Here is a 17628-nt window from a genome sequence, read left to right as displayed (position 1 = left end):
CCAGGGTTTTCTGAACATATCTAGCATAACAATTAAAACTAGAACTAACACTAGACCTAGAACTACAAACTTTCGGGATTAGCCGTGCGTCTGAAGACTAGTTCTAGGTCTAGTGTTAGTTCTAGCAGCGCCCTCCTTAGCGTTTACGTTACCCCGGACAAAAAGACAAACTACTGCCCTTTAAACATATAATGCCTTCTAAAAAGTCTGCATCAAATAGTCAAACATATAAAGCTATGCTATCAAAAATATATAGCTAATTTATTGATACAAACTTTTTGGCTGACACTGTACTGATATTTTTCTTTGGGATCTTCAATAGGTTCATCTCGAGATTCGTATGAGAAAATATTTTTTTTTCTTTGTATGCGGTGTCGTGAAATTGTTGATTCAAAAGTAGCTTCAATGTCAATTTCGGCAGCCAGTTTTCTTGCATGAATTATACTTTCATTGAAAGACTTGTCCGATCGAAGATCCTTAAAGAATTTTTTGCAATTTTGTAAGAGGTCAAGTGCAGATGCTAGATCGAAATCTTTTGTTTGCATTAGTTTGCTTATAGGATTAATGCAGTTTAAGATTTTGTACCAAGTTTTTGTTGCGTCGTATTCTTCTCCTATTTGAAATCGTAAAGTCTTTAAGGCCTCTATCCTACTCTCCCATCTAGTGGCACTCAATGGTTTCAAAGTTAATCCTTTAATATGTTTCAAAAGTATTGCCCACCGAAATGTAGATGATGAAAAAAATAAATATAGTTTCTGGATTATATTGAAGAAATTAGCGGCTACCGAAGAAGCTTTTGCCATATCATTAACCACTAGATTCAGAGAATGACTGCTACACCGAACGTAAAACGCTTGTGAATTTAAATTCTTAATTCTAGATTGCATTCCAGCTTTATCACCTTTCATATTAGATCCATTATCATATCCCTGTCCTCTAACATCTTGCAAGTTTAAACCCATATTAGTAAGTTCTTCAATTATAATTTCAGTCATTTGTTATTTCAGCGTCGTTGAAATCAGATTTATTGACTGTAACATATCGGAATATAAGAGTCATTTGCTCCACCTTACTTACGTCAGGAGTGCAATCTAAAATTATAGAATAGTATTTGGCCTTTTTTATTTCATTATAATATGAGACTTCACATTTTGATGCAACAAGTCTATTATCTCGTTTTGTACATTTTTACCGAGATAGTGGGCTTTCGTCTCTTCTTTTTTCAGCACCCTTCGCACGTGTTCTTCCATAATGGGACCAAATTCAGACAGTAGTTCAACTATTTTTAGGAAGTTACTATTATTATGCTCAAATAGTTTATCGCTTGTACCTTGAAAAGCCAGACAACTTTTACCAAGCATTTTAATGATTCCTACGATTCTTAGAAGCACTTCATACCAATGGTTTGTGTCAGCGTTAATAATTTTTTGAGTATTTGCATCTATAGTTTTACAACACTTTAGTCTTTGACTCAGTTCTAGCCATGATTTGTGAGCTTCAATATAATTTTTTGAAACTTCGTGTTCTTTTAACGTTTCAACGATATACTTCCAACTTTTAAATCCGTCTTTTGAAAGAGAACTGATCACACAGCCAAAAATTTTACAGCAAAAGCAATAAATACAGTTTTTTGAAATAGAGTATACTAGCCAGTCTCTTACAACATGCTCTCCATTGGTAGAAAATCGACAAAGAAAAATTTCGATTAAATTTGATTATCAAAATTTTATCACATTCTGAGTCAAAATGCCGCCCTTTAGAGCTGCCGCCCCGGACAAATGTCCCGATGGTGCGCCCCTAGAGCGAGCCCTGGTTCTAGTTTTACACTAGCACTGTTACTATGTAGAACTAACTCTATACCTAGCAATAAAATCATTTGGGTTTAGCTGCACTTCTTTAAAGACGGCTAAATCCGAATGATTCTACGTATAGTGTTAATTCTAGTTTTACATTTGCATTGTCACTAGAACTAACATTAGACCTAGAACTAGAATCATTTGGGTTTAGAACCGAATGATTCTAGTTCTAGGTATAGTGTAAGTTCTAGTTTTACACTTACATTGTTACTAGACCTAGAACTAGAAAGTTTGAGGTATCTCTTAACATGTGCATCTTATTTTTTCTAAAGTCGTAAATTATATGGCAGAACAATTGCATATTTCATTACTAACAACTTTTTAAATCTCATAAAGCAGCAAGTCGCATTAAAATCTGGTATAGTTCATTTTTTTTTATAATACCTGCCAAATTGTTCTAATGTTGGCAAAATTAACAGGGTGTTTTGTTTTATCATGTTTTGAAATAAATATGTCACACTGACGTTTGAGCTTTCGTTATTCAAAAAGAAAAGGTGCATAAAAAATGTTGTGGGGTGTTTATTTGCCATTTATTTACCTAGAAAAGTTATTTTGTTCTATTTAATTACTTTGTAGCACGTTTTTACAACAAATATGTACTTCGTTAAAATCGTATTTATCTAAAAATTTATTCGTATTTTAACCTCAACTATTTACTTACTGAAAATGTTACTAAAAATCAGGAAAACAACATAAATTTTATAAGGGTCCTAGATAATACCAACAGAAACCCTAAAAAATTTACATTGACAAGTATTATAGAAAAAAAGCGAACTATATTGTTAGTAAAATTTTTTTTGTAATTCGCGACGGTAATGAAAGTTCTAACAGTACTCAAACGGGTGCTGTAATGAGACTCCTTACAGCATCCGATGCTGTAATGAGATTTTAGTAACATTTTATGTAACCAGTTCAAGTTGGTGACAGTGGGGCATTAATTTTTCTAGTTGTCAATGTGACAATTTTTGTGTATGGATGTTTAAACACGTTCTTAGCATCGAATACAATTTCTCTTATTTTGGGAGGTGTACAGGGTGGTTTAAATTCGATGTTCGAATAGGCTAACTCGGAAACTATAAGAGTTAGAAAAAAAGTAGCTACATGTCATGATCTCGTTTTTCGAGAAACTGCTAATGCCGAAAACCTCATAGCGCTATCGTCTTTTATTTTTTCCCTAGAGGCCAAAATTGAAAATATCGTAAAACCAATAAGTGCAATTATCTTGGTTATTATTATAGGTGGAGTATTATAACTACGACATTATATGGACACTTTTTTGCAGAGAATTTCATGACATAGTCAAAAAAAAATTTTCGGTTTTAGATTTTGAGATATCATGAGAATTTTCGTTTTTTTAAATGGAAACAACCACTGATTATTCACTTATTAAATTAGTTATTTTTTTCTGATTACAAAAATATAGGGTTCGACAGGTCTATTTCTTATTGTTTTAGAATAAAGCTAAAAATAAACTTTTTTTATAAAATTTCCATCTAGTGTCGTCGAGGAAATTAAATTTACAGTTTCCTGTAAGTTACGGGGCGGTAGGTAAAATCTAAAAAGTTAACAAATAAATACGAAGATAACTTCTGGTATTTAAAAACAAATCATTTTTTAATATGTAACATTCTAACATGTCAAAGTTTCAAAATTTTCGAAATTGATCTTAAAAACAGGATTTTTAAAGTGACACTTCAGAAAATTTTTGAATACAAACCATGGGGGGGGATCTCAAATGAATGAAAATTGTAACCGTCGTCAACGCCATCCGATGTCACCGTCGATAACTAATTCTACACAAATTCAAATTTAAAGAACCTTTAAGGTGGCTTATATTTCATTTCTTTTTTTTGTATTCATCTTTGATTAATTAAGTCAAATTAAGTGATGTCAAATATAAATGATATTGATACATCAGTTAATTTTTTTAATAAGTGTAATTTATGAGTGTAATTTTGTAATTAAGTGTAAAAAAGTGTAAAAAACATTTAAAATTTAAAAATGATAAAAATGTCGGTTATTAATCCTTGCTGTGTACCATCTTGTGATGATAGACATTAAAAGGTAAATTATAAAAATTATTAATTAATACAGCATAATTACGTTCATTCTGTATTTCTAGATATTATTTTCCGACCGACCCTATTATTCGAATGGCTTGGCTCTCTGGAATACACAATTCAAAATTATTTGAATTAATTAATGATAAGCGTCTAAGTAACTATTGTGTTTGCCCCAACCATTTTGCAACAATGTGCAAATATGTTGAGAAAAAATTGAATAAGCTAGCTACATTATACTTACTAGGTAAATGAAATTTTGGATAAAAAGTTTGTTTTTTAATCTATATATGTTTTTTAAATCATTTAGATTTATAAGAAGAAACTATAAATAATTGCTTTTTGTCTCCACAAGATCAACCAACAGAAAATACTTCAGGTATGCTGCATGGTATGAAATTAATTATTTAGTTTCATAATTCATAATTATATAATTCATTATATACTATATTATATATGTTTATACCCCGACATGCCATATATATATATTTATACCCCCACATATGTATGCCCCGACAAACTTCCTGGTGTAGCTAGTTCAACTGTTATGCAAGTCTATCCTGGATGTAGTAAACAACAAGGTTGCGAAATTGCTTCAACCTCATTTTGTGAGGAAAATTCTGTCATTTCATTAGAAATGAATTGGAAACGGTTCCACCTAAGTGATGAAAAAGAAATAATTGGTAAATACCATAAAAACTGAATAATCATTCTTATTTAAAATTATCTTTATTTTTGTAGATAAGAAACGGAGGAAATTACCTTTTACAAAGAACTGCAGCAATTGCAACCTAACTGGAGTAAAAAAAGCGTTGTGTCGCACTAAGAAAAATGCCACAATAATAAGGCAAAAGCTAATACAATTGAGGAAAAATCCTCAGGTATTGGTGAACCTCAAATATTTGAATAAAGAAACTAGAAATTTCTTTAGCAGCCAGTCTCGAAATCAGAAAAAAGAAGTGCTGGCTCTTTCCATTTACAAACAAAGTGGTAAAGGATACCGGTTCTTATCAAATTTCTTTTCATTACCATCCAGGAAGACGCTACAAAAATTGTTAGGGTAAACAAAATGTAACATTATTCTATTTATTGAACTAAAACTAGAACTAATAGTAGCACTATCACTAGAACTAACACTAGCTAGATATGTATTCTATGTAATGTAATGTAATGTAACACTAGCTAGAAATTTTCGAAGTGAATTCGAGTCGTCTTCGATAGTGCTACTATTAGTTCTAGTTTAATTACACCGGCCGTGAAAGCCTTCGTACTTATATTCTATTTATGTTACCAAATGTTATTAGTTTTGTGAATAATAAATTATTATGTTGAAATTAGATCTTTCATTTAAAATATATTTCTTTCCTTTTTTCAAAGCAATATTAATTGTGTTATTTTTAAATTTGGCGGTTAAAGTTAGCCCCAACGATCTGGCAACGTCGCTCGCTTCGCTTCGATGCGCAGCGAACAGTGTTGCCCGATCGTTGGTTAGTCCAGTTTTACACCATTATCCTAGTGGAAGTTGGTTTTAATCTATGATTAGTACTCTGCGGTGACATCGGATGGCGCTGTACGCAAGGTACAATTTAATAAGGTAGAGTTGGCCATCTCTATCCTTCCTTGTCTCTGATACAAACAAATGTTGCTATGTTTATTTGAATTAAAAAAAAAAAAACATGAGCGCCATCTATCGATAATTTATTAAGTCATTTAAAATAATATTAAATCGTAATAAACAATGTGAAATAATGCAATCTATTCCAACTTTTGTGTAAAATATATATAAATTAAACAGTTCAACAAATATATTTGTTTCAAATATAAGAAATATGTTTTTTAATTTTTAATTATAGAACCGTAATTTACAGGAAACTGTAAATTTAATTTCTTCGACGACACTAAAAGAAAAGTTTATTTTTAGTTTTATTCTAAAACAATAAGAAATAGACCTGCCAAACCCTATATTTTTGTAATCAGAAAAAAATAACGAATTTATTAAGCGAATAATCAGTGGTTGTTTCCATTTAAAAAAACGAAAATTGTGATATCTCAAAATCTAAAACTGACAACAATTTTTTGACTACGTCATCAAATTCTCTGTAAAAAAGTGTCCATATAATATCTTAGTTATAATACTCCACCTATAATAATAACCAAGATAATTACATTTGCGGGTTTTACGATATTTTCAATTTTGGCCTCTAAGGGAAAAATAAAAGACGATAGCGCTATGAGGTTTTCGGCATTAGCAGTTTCTCGAGAAACGAGATCATGACATGTCAGCTACTTTTCTTCTAACTCTTATAGTTTTCGAGTTAGCCTATTCGGACATCGAATTTGAACCATCCTGTACATGAAACATTTTTTTCAGGTGAATACATTTTGTGTTTTGACAATTTCTAATTGTCACTTCAAATTTCTATTTTCAAGTGTTACGGTGTTACCAACTGCTGCATACCTATTTCCCTACATTGTTAAAATTTATTTTATTTTTGTTAAAAAAAAAGGATAAAAACGCGAATTACAAAAAATAGCATAAAAAAACACGATTTTTCAACTTGAATTTGTGCATTTCAAATGTGTCTTAAGAAACTTGTTTTTTATTATGTTATTACGTAATAGGAAGTGGTGAATCAAACAATGTTTGTAGAAAACAGTTTTTTTCTTTCTCAAACGGTTTTGAAACTATTGTCTGCCTTGGTACTAATAACTGACTCTCTCTATATATTTTTAGCCGAGAATTGAACCAAAATTGTAGATTACTATCAGTAGCAAACAGTAGCACAAGTAGCAAAAATCCATGATTTTTGAGGTTGAAGTGACCTTATTTATAAGATTTACGCGATATTTAAACTTTAAAATGTTTGTTATTATTTTTGCTTTATAAAATCGGTTTGGCTCCGAGCTATACTAGACTTAGTTCGTTAAAATTAGTAGAGATGGCACCACAAAAAAAAACATTTTTTTAAAACTTTTGTGTTTATTGGAATAATGTAGAAATATTTTATAATAATAACTGTTTATTTCGTTTGTTTTAAAGTATATTTATAGAAGTACTTATTTGTTTATAATAGGGAGATGAAATTTGTTTATAATACAATGCGATATACATAGATATTGTAATAGATACAAAAAGAATTGTGATGAGCATTTTTACGTATCACAAATAATAATAAACATAATAACACAATAAAATAAAAACGATTACCTTAAACAAAAATAAAAGTTTATATAAAAATTTGATAATTACAAAAAAAGATGAATTAAAAATCTTTTCAGTGCAGTCTTAAAAAAATTCTTTGACTTATACAAAGAAAATCTAAGATAATAAAAGGAACTAAACGAATTAAATCTAGGTAATTTTACAAATACAATTAAATAGACAAATACAAGATTATTACATTTTAATAATTACACATTTTAATTCAATCTTTTCATTTTTTGCGTTTACTTCTTTCATGTTAAACCTATCACAGTCCTACACAGCAATATTAGACTTAGATAAGTATTTAAATACGTTATTATTATTATTTTAAATACATCGTTTTATTTTAATACAGTTTTTTTCCTGTTTAAATTAATACAATTAGAAAAATTCAGACACAATCATAACAAAGAACATAAAAAGGAAACAAAAAAATTCTAAATACTGGACGGTTTTTTTTAAATAATTTAAAAAATTACTTCAATTCTCGTTTTCACAACCTGATAAAATTTCCAAAAAATCGAAAAACTAAAACGGCAATCGTCAAACAAACCCCAAAAAAGTATAAAATTGAAAACGATCACTTTTTATCAAAACCAGCACTATTTTTATTAATAAAATTATTACTATTATTAAGGGCACTGTCCGAATGAAAATAACGAAACTTTTCACACTGATCATTACCATCCTCTTTTTCCTTCTCTTGTTGATGGTAAAAATAACTAGAATTTGAATCGATACTATCGTAAAAACGTCCATCGACGAGATCCAAAGAAGTCGACCGGAATTCAATCGGAATCGAAATTTGATGGTGTTGAATATTATTTTCGCCCATTGAAATCGTAAAATCGTTTAGGGAATCGGGAAATTCACCGACGATACCATTATTAAATGATGAGAGTATCCATTGATAACGAAATTTTTCTTTTGGATAGTTTAAAACCTGCAACAACAAATTAGATATTAAAGAAATTATTTTTTTTTTTTTGATTCGATTTAATTTACAAAAACAATATTTTTACACAAAAAGCGGGTACTACTAAGTGCTTCAAAATTGATTCAAATAAGTGGAGCACCTTTTTGAAGAACGACTTAATACGTTTTAAATTTGATTTAGAAACAAAAATAGAAATGCAATGAAAAAAGTGAAACTGCATTATTTCTACAACAAATTTTCTAACTAACCACGTTTTTTTTTAACGGAGTATGATTTTAGAATTGTGTATTGTGAAATTCAGAAAGTTTCTATCTAATAAACCACAAACAACACTTTAAGCTTTTTTAAGCACAATTTTATATAAATTTGCAAAAAATTATTAATTAGAGTTTAATCATTTATTATTAGTCATCATATTTATCTTAATGATTCTTTAAAAAAATTATTGCAAGAACAAAGAGATAATTAAGTTTCAAAGAAACTTAACCACAAGGACGCTAAAAAGACGGTTTTGAAATAATAAAGCAAGGTGAGAATAGAAATTTACTTTGTAAACTTTGTAAACTTAAGAGAAAAAGTAAAAAAATAATATAACAAACGGATTGTTGCTTAATAAAGTTACTCATTCGAGGAGATATTAAAAAAAATTAGTAACAATCACAATCGTTTCATTTCAACGTTGAATGGAAATATACTACAATTTAACCACAAAATATAGGTAATCTAAGAAACTTGACGGATTTAAAAAAAAATAGTTTTGGAGAGTTTTTGAAAAAGTAGTTTTGTGTCTATTTTATAATTTAATTGATTGCTGTAAATCTTTAATGTAGAAGCGAAAAAAGTGATAAATATAACAAAGAATTGTATTTCATTTCGTTCGATATCTGGCATACATAGAACATAATGTTCTGTCTCATAAATGAAAATTGGAAAACAAAAAACATCATAACCCGAAAATTTTGCTCTTATGACATATCGAATTATCTTCAAGATATGTAATATACAGGGTGTGATGTCAGATAAAAAATGCCCCAAACTATAACTCTGTCATTTACATTCCGATTTCCATGAGCGAGGTATTAAATGAAATGGTTGATTCATGTTACAAATAAATTTTTTCCACTGCCATCTTCAATTTGAAGCGATTATTAGCTTTTGTTTTTCAAATTGCTCCATATATTTTTCGTCATGTCATTTGATAGAGATTGTTTTTCTGATTCCATTTTGAATGTAATTTTAGCAGAGAAAAACAATTAAAACATTTTCCGAACATTGTATTTCGAACACTTCTACTGTAGTGTGTCGTGGAAAAAAATGATACTTCAATGCCTGAAGCAGTTGTAAATGATTATTTTTTCTCATGGCACACTACAGTATAACACAAGTGACTTTAAGAGAATGTTTGGAAACTGTTTTAATGTTTTTCTCTACTACAATTACAATTAATGTTGATGTATTTGTACATTAATGGATTCAGAAAAGAAATTTCTATCTAATAACGTGATGAAAAATATACCGAGAAATTTGAAAATCAAAAGTTGATAATCGCTTGAAATTGAAGATGACGTTGGAAAAAGTTTATTTGTAGCATGAATCATAGTATTCATCAAACCTTTTCATTTGATACCTTGCCCATGAAAATCGGATTGTAAATGACAGAGTTACAGCTTGCGGCATTCTTGTATGACAACCTGTATATACAGGTGTCTTTTCTCTGCTAATATTACATTTAAAATGGATGTATTGTACAGGGTGTCCAAATTTCGATGGGTTTGAAGGGTATCTCAGTTATTATGAAAGATAGAAAGTTGCGGCTTTCGCGAACCTGAGCTACTTTTTTGTGAAACTTACAATGGCGCAAACCAAATTTTTATAGCCCTCTTCTTTTTTTATATACAGGGAGTATTTGAAATTTACAATTTTCAGACACCTCCTGTATCTCGGCTATCCGGAAACGTCAGAATGGGTTCTAATAGATTTTTTCACGTGGAATCCAATGGTGCACGCAGAATTTTTCTAGACATCACGGTTTTTGAGGTATAAACACAACTCAAATACTGAATACTCAACTTCTAAAATACTTAATCTTTATAACTCAAAACCCGTGATGACTAGAAAAATTCTACGTGTACCATTGGATTATACGTGAAAAAATCTATTAGAACCCCTTCTTACGTTTCCGAATAGCCGAGATACAGGAGGTGTCTGAAAATCGTAAATTTTGAAACACTCCCTGTATATTAAAAACGAAGAGGGCTATGAAAATATGGTTTGCGCCATTGTAAGTTTCACACAAAAGTAGCCCAGGTTTGCGAAAGCCGCAACTTTCTATCTTTCATAATAACTGAGATACCCTGCAAACCCATCGATATTTGGACACCCTGTACATCAATGGATTCAGAAAAACAATCTCTATCCAATGACGTGAAGAAAAATATACAGACCAATTTGAAAAACAAAAGTTAATAATCACCTGGAATTGAAGATGGCCTTAGAAAAAATTCAAACCATTTCATTTGATACCTCACTCATGAAAATCGGAATGTAAATGACAGAGTTACAGCTTGAGGCGTTTTTTATCTGACACCCTGTACAAGCTGTTTCTGTAAGTCGTTGCATAATTTTAATCACAAATACTAGGGTCAAAATAATGCCGATTCGTGCAAACATTTTTGGTCTAAATCCATAAACGGCTAAGATATAGAAAGTTAAGAAATTTTTAGACATTTTCTTAAATATTCTCAATATGATTTCTCTTAGAAAAATAAAATTTGGCAAACAGTGCAATCTTATCATGAGAAATCGTTTAAGATCACTTTTGAACTTATGCAAACAATTTAGCAACTGATTCTAAAATCCTATCTCATTTTAAGATTATTTTTACTCTTACAAAGTTTTGATTAGACGCATCGTTTTCGAGTTATTCACAAAAAGATTCAAATTCGTTTAAAAGAAATCTGTAAAATTATTTTTGTAATTCGCTACGGTAATGGAAGCTATAACAGTACTCAAACGGGTGCTGTAATGAGACTCTTTACAGCATCCGATGCTGTAATGAGATTTTAGTAACATTTTATGGAACCAGTTCAAGTTGGTGACATTGGGTCATTAATTTTTCTAGTTGTCAATGTGATAATTTTTGTCTATGGATGTTTAAACACGTTCTTAGCATCGAATACAAGGTCCACAATGATGAGGACATTGAACACTGAGCAATTTCTCTTATTTTGGGAGGTGTGCTTGAAACATTTTTTTCAGGTGAATACATTTTGTGTTTTGACAGTTTGTAATTGTCAATTCAAATTTCTATTTTCAAGTGTTACGGTGTTACCAACTGCTGCATACCTATTTCCCTACATTGTCAAAATTTATTTTATTTTTGTTAAAAAAAAAGGATAAAAACGCGAATTACAAAAAATAGCATAAAAAACACGTTTCATAAGACTTAAAGCACTCATTCATTAAAAAACTCGTGGCTTCGCCACTCGTTTTTCAATTTGAATTCGTGCACTTCAAACGTGTCTTACGAAACTTGTTTTTTAATATACTATTACTCAATGCAGCATAAAATTTGGATTTTCTTCAGTACAATTAGACCGCGTTATACACCACTTGACAAACACACTTGAAAAACACTTTCAGTTGTCAATGTCAACTTTAATTTTATTATTATATTCGTAATCTTCATAAAATAACCTTTAAAATGAGTCCAAACTTGACATATTTAACTTTAATATTAATGGAAATACAATCACTTGCGGTTTGAAACGTCACGTCAATTTTGACATAAATATTTGTCATCTTCATTAAAAAACCTTTAAAATGAGTCCAAAGATGACGCACTTATCTCAAATAACAAAAAAGTTAGAATAAAAATCATTAAACCCGAAGTTAGCAACAATGAAGATAGCAATTTAATTTTTAAATGTTAATACCAACCTTAATTTTTTATTTTTTTTGTTTATTATATTTTTGTTTTTGTGACAAATATTAAGATATTTCATAAAAATTAAGAATATGTCAAAATGACATTGACATTTCAAACCGGAAGTTGCTTATATCTCGAATAATATTGGAATTAAATTACAAATATGTCAAAATTGACGTTAACATTCTTAACCGGAAGTTGACCATCTTATTATTGAAGATAAATATGTCGTGTTTGTACTCATTTTAAAGGATTTTTAATGGAGATTACAAATACGTCAAAATTGAGGTTGACATTTTAATCCTGAACTTAGTGATCATGTAATAGAAGTTTTATAACTGAAGTTAATCTAGTGTGTCATTTTTTTGCACTTTCTTTTTATTTTTAACGTGTTTTTTGGGTCATTGCACATTGATCAAAAAAAAAATCGTCGATTTTTAAGCAACATAATAATTCTTGAATTTTTCCCAAGTTTCTGAATATTTGTTTTGTTAAAAAAAAGAGTTCTTAAATTTTAACCTGTAAACTTGTAACACTTCGTCCTTAATTTCATTTTACAACTTTTTAAACTTTAATTTTGTAAATTAGTAACTAATAATCTGATTTCAACTTGGATATGTGATCTTTTTTAACAAAACAAAAAGAGATATTAAGAAATATGTTTGTAAAATGGATAAGATGAGAGATATTAATCTATTTGTAGAGTTTCTGAAGATGGCCAAGGGCCGAAACTGGTTAGACTTAAATTCTATATAAAATAAAAACCAGTTTAAAAGTACAAAATCAAATTCTATATTATTTTCTTCAAAAATTTTTACACGAATCGTCATCATTTTGTCTCTAGTTTTAGTGATTGAATTTATGCCACGACTTACAGAAACACCCTGTATAATCGTAAAACGTAATGAGTGACCAAGCGGCTTCTGTGCTTGTAATAGCTGTCATCAAGTAGACAGGCACCAAACAATTTTCAATAGTTTGAGCCTGTCTATTCTGAGAAGTCTTATATTTTTAGAGAGATGAAAACGAAAATCCCGTTTTTGTCAACATTATTCATTTGTTGCTTAGTCAAGTAAGTCCAATTAATCTTCAGCATTTTTCGAATTAATGGTTATCTGTAAAAACTACTTTGGTCTAAAAATGCAGCATCAATAGTACATTTTTCCATCATAGTATGGCCACACTGTACAGGTGTCCCAAAAATTCGTTGTCCGCATAAGCTATCTCCGAAACTAAAAGAAATAGACAAAAAGTAGCTTGCACGTAATGATCTCGTTTTTTGAGAAATTGCTAATGCCTAATACTCCGAACAGCTATCGTCTTTAGTTTTCGCCCAAAAATATCGGCAAAAACTGAAAAACTTGTGAAAACGACAAACATTTTGGCTGATGATGACTTAAAAGTCGAAACCGGTACCAATAAACATTTAAATACAAGCAAGTAAGAAATTTTATATAAAATAATTTCCTTCATATATTTTTAATAAACTTGCAACATGGATTCTTACAATAGTTGGCTACATATGTATTTAAAAATTCTCTAACAACTCTAGCAGTATGTGCTGGTGCTCAGTCATGTTGAGTGGCAAAGTATGACAAAACTGAATAAAACTTTACAATGAATTTCGAAAATTATGAAAAATGTAACATGATGGTTATCAGATAAAAATGCGACGTTAGCCGCGGAATTATATTTCACAAGGTATCCGGAAAGAAGACAACCGCACAGAAGAACCTCCAGTCGGTTAGCAGAAAATGTAATAGATTTTTGATCCTTCACGAAACCACGTGCAAAAACATACCAAAATGACCGACCTGCAGGAGGATGAAGTCAATGCTTAAAGGCTTAAATCCGATAAATCCATCATCGTGTAGGGAAATTGAACAAGACGTCTGACGCTTGCCCATACAATATTTTAATTATATTATAATGATGATAATAGAGATGGAGTATTACTCCATTTCAGTTTTTGTCAATAGGACGAAAACAAAAGATGATAGCTGTTTGGAGTTTTCGGCATTAACAGTTTCTCGAAAAACGAGATCATGACATGTAAGTTACTTTTTCTCTATCTCTCTTAGTTTCGCAGATAGCCTATGCGGACAACGAATTTGAGACACCTGTACTTGCAACGGATTTTTTATTCTTGTACTCTCGACAAATGGTATGGATACAATTGCTGTTCATGTAAGACATGACCTTTGGATATTCTCATATGTCTAAACTGTTGCTACCAACAGTTTTAGCAGGACTACGATCAGCCAAAAAAACTAAAATGTTTTCTTCTAGTTGGGGTGTACGAACTGACCTCTGATTCCCGTTATTTACATATTTCTATCTAATATTTCCTGTCTCATCTAAATGTCTTTCGATATTTTGAAATGTTTTTCTACCAGGTTGTCTTTACTACAATTTGTTTCCATAGGCATCTACGATTAATGAAAACATTGCAAAATCGATTTATCTTTTTGCAAATATCTCGAAAACGATGCGTCTAATCAAAAATTTGGGAGCATTGATCCCATGGTACGATATTTTTAGTAGTAATCTTAAACGATTTCTTATGATAACATTGCGCTGTTTGCCAAATTTAGTTTTTCTAAGAAAAACCATATTGAAAATATTTAAGAAAATGTATGAAAATTTCTTAAGTCTGAAGGCCCATATCTTAGCCACTTATGGGCTTAGACGAAACATTTTTAAGGTATGACCACACATTGCGCAGCAGCAACGCGCGGCGTTCGTCGGACACAATTCTGCCACGCGCCAATTTGGACATATCAAAGAACGTGTGCCCGGTATATGTGAGACACGCCACGCACTTTAGTTTATGTCAAAATAGAGGTTACATATAAATGATACGCCATCTAGTAAAAAACGAGTCGAACCTATTCCACAGATAAATTTTTATACCGAACCTCAAACCGGTAAACCAACAAGATAAATATGATGGTAAAACACGATTTTTGCGCTATTTGTTAGCTGAAGATATCAACCACTTTAATTACAGGTGGTAAAAGTGGGCCTAAACTAACCTGATCCAGTTACATTGCTATTCTTTTTTCTACGCTGACCGGCAAAAAAAAACCGGCCACTAAAATGTAGCCACAATTTCAAAGCTGGCTTGCTTGCGAACCACTTATTCGATTTTGATGATTCTTTTTTTGATCGAAAGGTTGATTCTTTTGTAATAATCCTGCGATAGAAATTTTTATTCGGATATTAATTTGAGCATATACGGGGTGCAAGAATGAGAAAACCTTTTTTTCTCGAAATTTGTGATACCCTGTGGGGTGCAACTGCTACAGCAGAGGGTGTTAACTGGAATCAAATGGTCCAGTCCAATCTTTTCTGAGCATTTTGTTTTTTTTATTCACTCTATTATCTCTGTTACTAACGAAGATGTAGTATTTTAAAGCGATCGCCTGTGAAAACAAGACGAGTGACAATAGTAGCTAATGACAGTTTTATTGTTCTAAGCAATCGTAGAACGACAGCTGCAGAAGCTCGGTGTCGTCTTCAAATGGTGCATGTTGTTGATGTCAGTGAGCAATTGCGGCAAACTCTTCTTCAAAAGCAATTCGTAACTCTTGAAGGTTGTCCGGTAGGACAGGACGACGACGAATGCGTCTCTCAAGTTGGTCCCAAAGATCCGGGCTGCACGCTAGCCACTCTATCCGTTCAATACCCTACTTCATCAAGATTTTCGTTAACCACACGTGCTACGTGCGGTCGCGCATTGTCATGCATTAGCATGAATACATCACCAATAAAATGGGAATAGAACCTCCAAGGAAAAGTACTCTTTCCGAAATTGTGCAGGTCGCAAACCTTTCATTACGACGTCTCCACACTCATTTTCAACCATCAGGTGACCGGAGACAAAAACGGGAGGCGTCAGTGAAGAGCACCTTACCCCATTGTTCCATTCCCTAATTCATATGTACGCGCCCAAATTGCAGACGTGTTCGCCGATGTCTCTGGAGCAACCGAGGTCTTTTGGCAGGTCTTCTTGCAGTCAGATCACTTTTATCAAGTCTTCGATGAATAGTTCTTTCACTTACGTCAACCCCATGCACCATTTGAAGACGATGCCGAGTTTCTACAGCTGTCGTGCTACGATTCCTCAGAGTGTTTAGAACAATAAATCGGTCATCAACTGCTGTTGTCACTCGTCTTCTACCGAAACCTTGCCGCCTAGTGAAATTTCCTGTTTCCACATATTGATTCCAGGCATCTTGAACTGTTGTTGGGGGTATACCCAACGTATGGGCAACGTATTGCTGACTTTTGCCATTCTCAATTAAAGTAACAATACGCGCAACATCAGTTACTGACAACGGGATTGCTATTATGTTAAAAGACTGTAAAAATCTTTAACAACTGTCAATTTACTATTCGAAACAAATGACATACGCTACCTAGCGCGCCACCTTAGATTATTTTATGCTTGCTTGTCTTGTTTTTACAGGCGTTCGCTTTAAAACACTGCATCTTTGTTAGTAATAGAGATAATAGAGTGAATAAAAAAATAAGATGTTCAGAAAAGATTGGGCTTCCGTTTGATTCCAGTTAACACCATCTGCTGTAGCAGTTGCAACCCACAGGGTATTAGAAATTTCGAGAAAAAAAAGTTTTTCTCATTCTTGCAGCCCGTATATGCTCAAATTAATATCCGAATAAAAATTTCTATCGCAGGATTATTACAAAAGAATCAACCTTTCGATCAAAAAAAGAATCACCAAAATCGAATGCGCGGTTCGCGAGAAAGCCAGCTTTGAAGTTTTGGCTAATTGAAAGTGGCCGGTTTTTTTTGCCGGTCAGTTTATTTCTTTCTTGCCTATACGCACTTAAAAGTCTTTTCATTTTAACTTTTAATTCTTTCTTAAGTAGATTAAAATTTTTAAACGTTTAATTTTATCGTAGTAATCTTTTTCTTGTGGATCCCACATTTTCAACGATTCATATGCCTCATATAAACGAATCAATGTTTCGTTATCCATTTTTTTGTATACAGCAATACGCCCACGAACGTTTACTGCAAATGTTCATTAGCAACAGCTGGAACACGATACGCCGCGCTCGAATGCCGCGCAATGTCTGGACACACTTTTACACATCATTTTGACTGTAGTATTTGTGATTGTAGTATCTGTGCCACGATTTACAGAAACACCCTGTATACGTTTGCGACGGCTACCCTGATCATAAAATTTTCATTTTTGGACACTTTAACCTTCCCCATACTTTATGGTATCCGTATCAATTGCAGTCTTTATCTGCAACTCTCCTTCAGGCGCAATATACATGATTTAATTTTTCTTCATAAAATAAGAAATGACGTTGTTGACTGCTCCACGATACTATCTGAAGTAAAATTTAAAGTTTCTGTTTGACTTATGTTCACTTTAAATCGCTATTGTTCTTGTTTGAACATGTTCACTGCCACCTTGGTTTTTCTAAATAAGCTACCTTGGCAGTACATTTTTTTTAAATTAAGTTTCTCTTTTTTGTTAATTATTATCATTTTCATACTAATATATCATTTCATATTCATTTTTGTTATTGCTTGATGATTTTTTTGTTAATTATTTATTTTTGTTAAGAATTTCTTTTTTATTGTGTTTTATTAGTGGATGCTT

At 31.5% G+C, this 17628-nt stretch overlaps 2 protein-coding genes and 1 long non-coding RNA gene across 5 annotated transcripts in view; 1 reads left to right on the top strand and 2 right to left on the bottom strand.

The window, feature by feature from the left end:
* Positions 1–242: 242 nt before the first annotated feature.
* LOC139429316 (uncharacterized) lies at positions 243–995 on the bottom strand. Its single transcript, XM_071194987.1, has one exon. It carries the CDS (start codon positions 993–995, stop codon positions 243–245), a length of 753 nt encoding a protein of 250 aa, XP_071051088.1.
* A 1045-nt stretch (positions 996–2040) lies between these two features.
* On the top strand, positions 2041–5206 carry LOC139429546 (uncharacterized). Its single transcript, XR_011640100.1, has 4 exons — positions 2041–3920; positions 3979–4163; positions 4227–4599; positions 4658–5206. It is a non-coding gene; the product is annotated as an uncharacterized lncRNA (long non-coding RNA).
* Positions 5207–6918: 1712 nt separating this feature from the next.
* The window catches only part of LOC111417243 (javelin-like), a 91148-nt gene continuing 80438 nt past the window's right edge, over positions 6919–17628 (bottom strand). For 2 of the 3 annotated variants that reach the window (XM_071195151.1, XM_071195152.1), the window contains exon 5: positions 6919–8064. In XM_071195151.1, coding sequence (XP_071051252.1) covers positions 7702–8064 — 363 coding nt within the window. In that variant the 3' untranslated portion in view covers positions 6919–7701. The remainder of the gene's footprint in view (positions 8065–17628) is intronic. The other variant, XR_011640061.1, reaches the window with a different exon arrangement.

Source organism: Onthophagus taurus, chromosome 3 (assembly GCF_036711975.1).
Source record: "Onthophagus taurus isolate NC chromosome 3, IU_Otau_3.0, whole genome shotgun sequence".
Classification (NCBI taxonomy): Eukaryota; Metazoa; Arthropoda; class Insecta; order Coleoptera; family Scarabaeidae; genus Onthophagus; species Onthophagus taurus.
The sequence above is the reverse complement of the archived record's forward strand: the minus strand, read 5'-3'. Positions and strand labels throughout refer to the sequence as shown.

What these genes read in the sequence shown, in the direction of transcription:
- LOC139429316 (XM_071194987.1), bottom strand. Translation starts at nt 995, where the DNA reads ATGACTGAAATTATAATTGAAGAACTTACTAATATGGGTTTAAACTTG.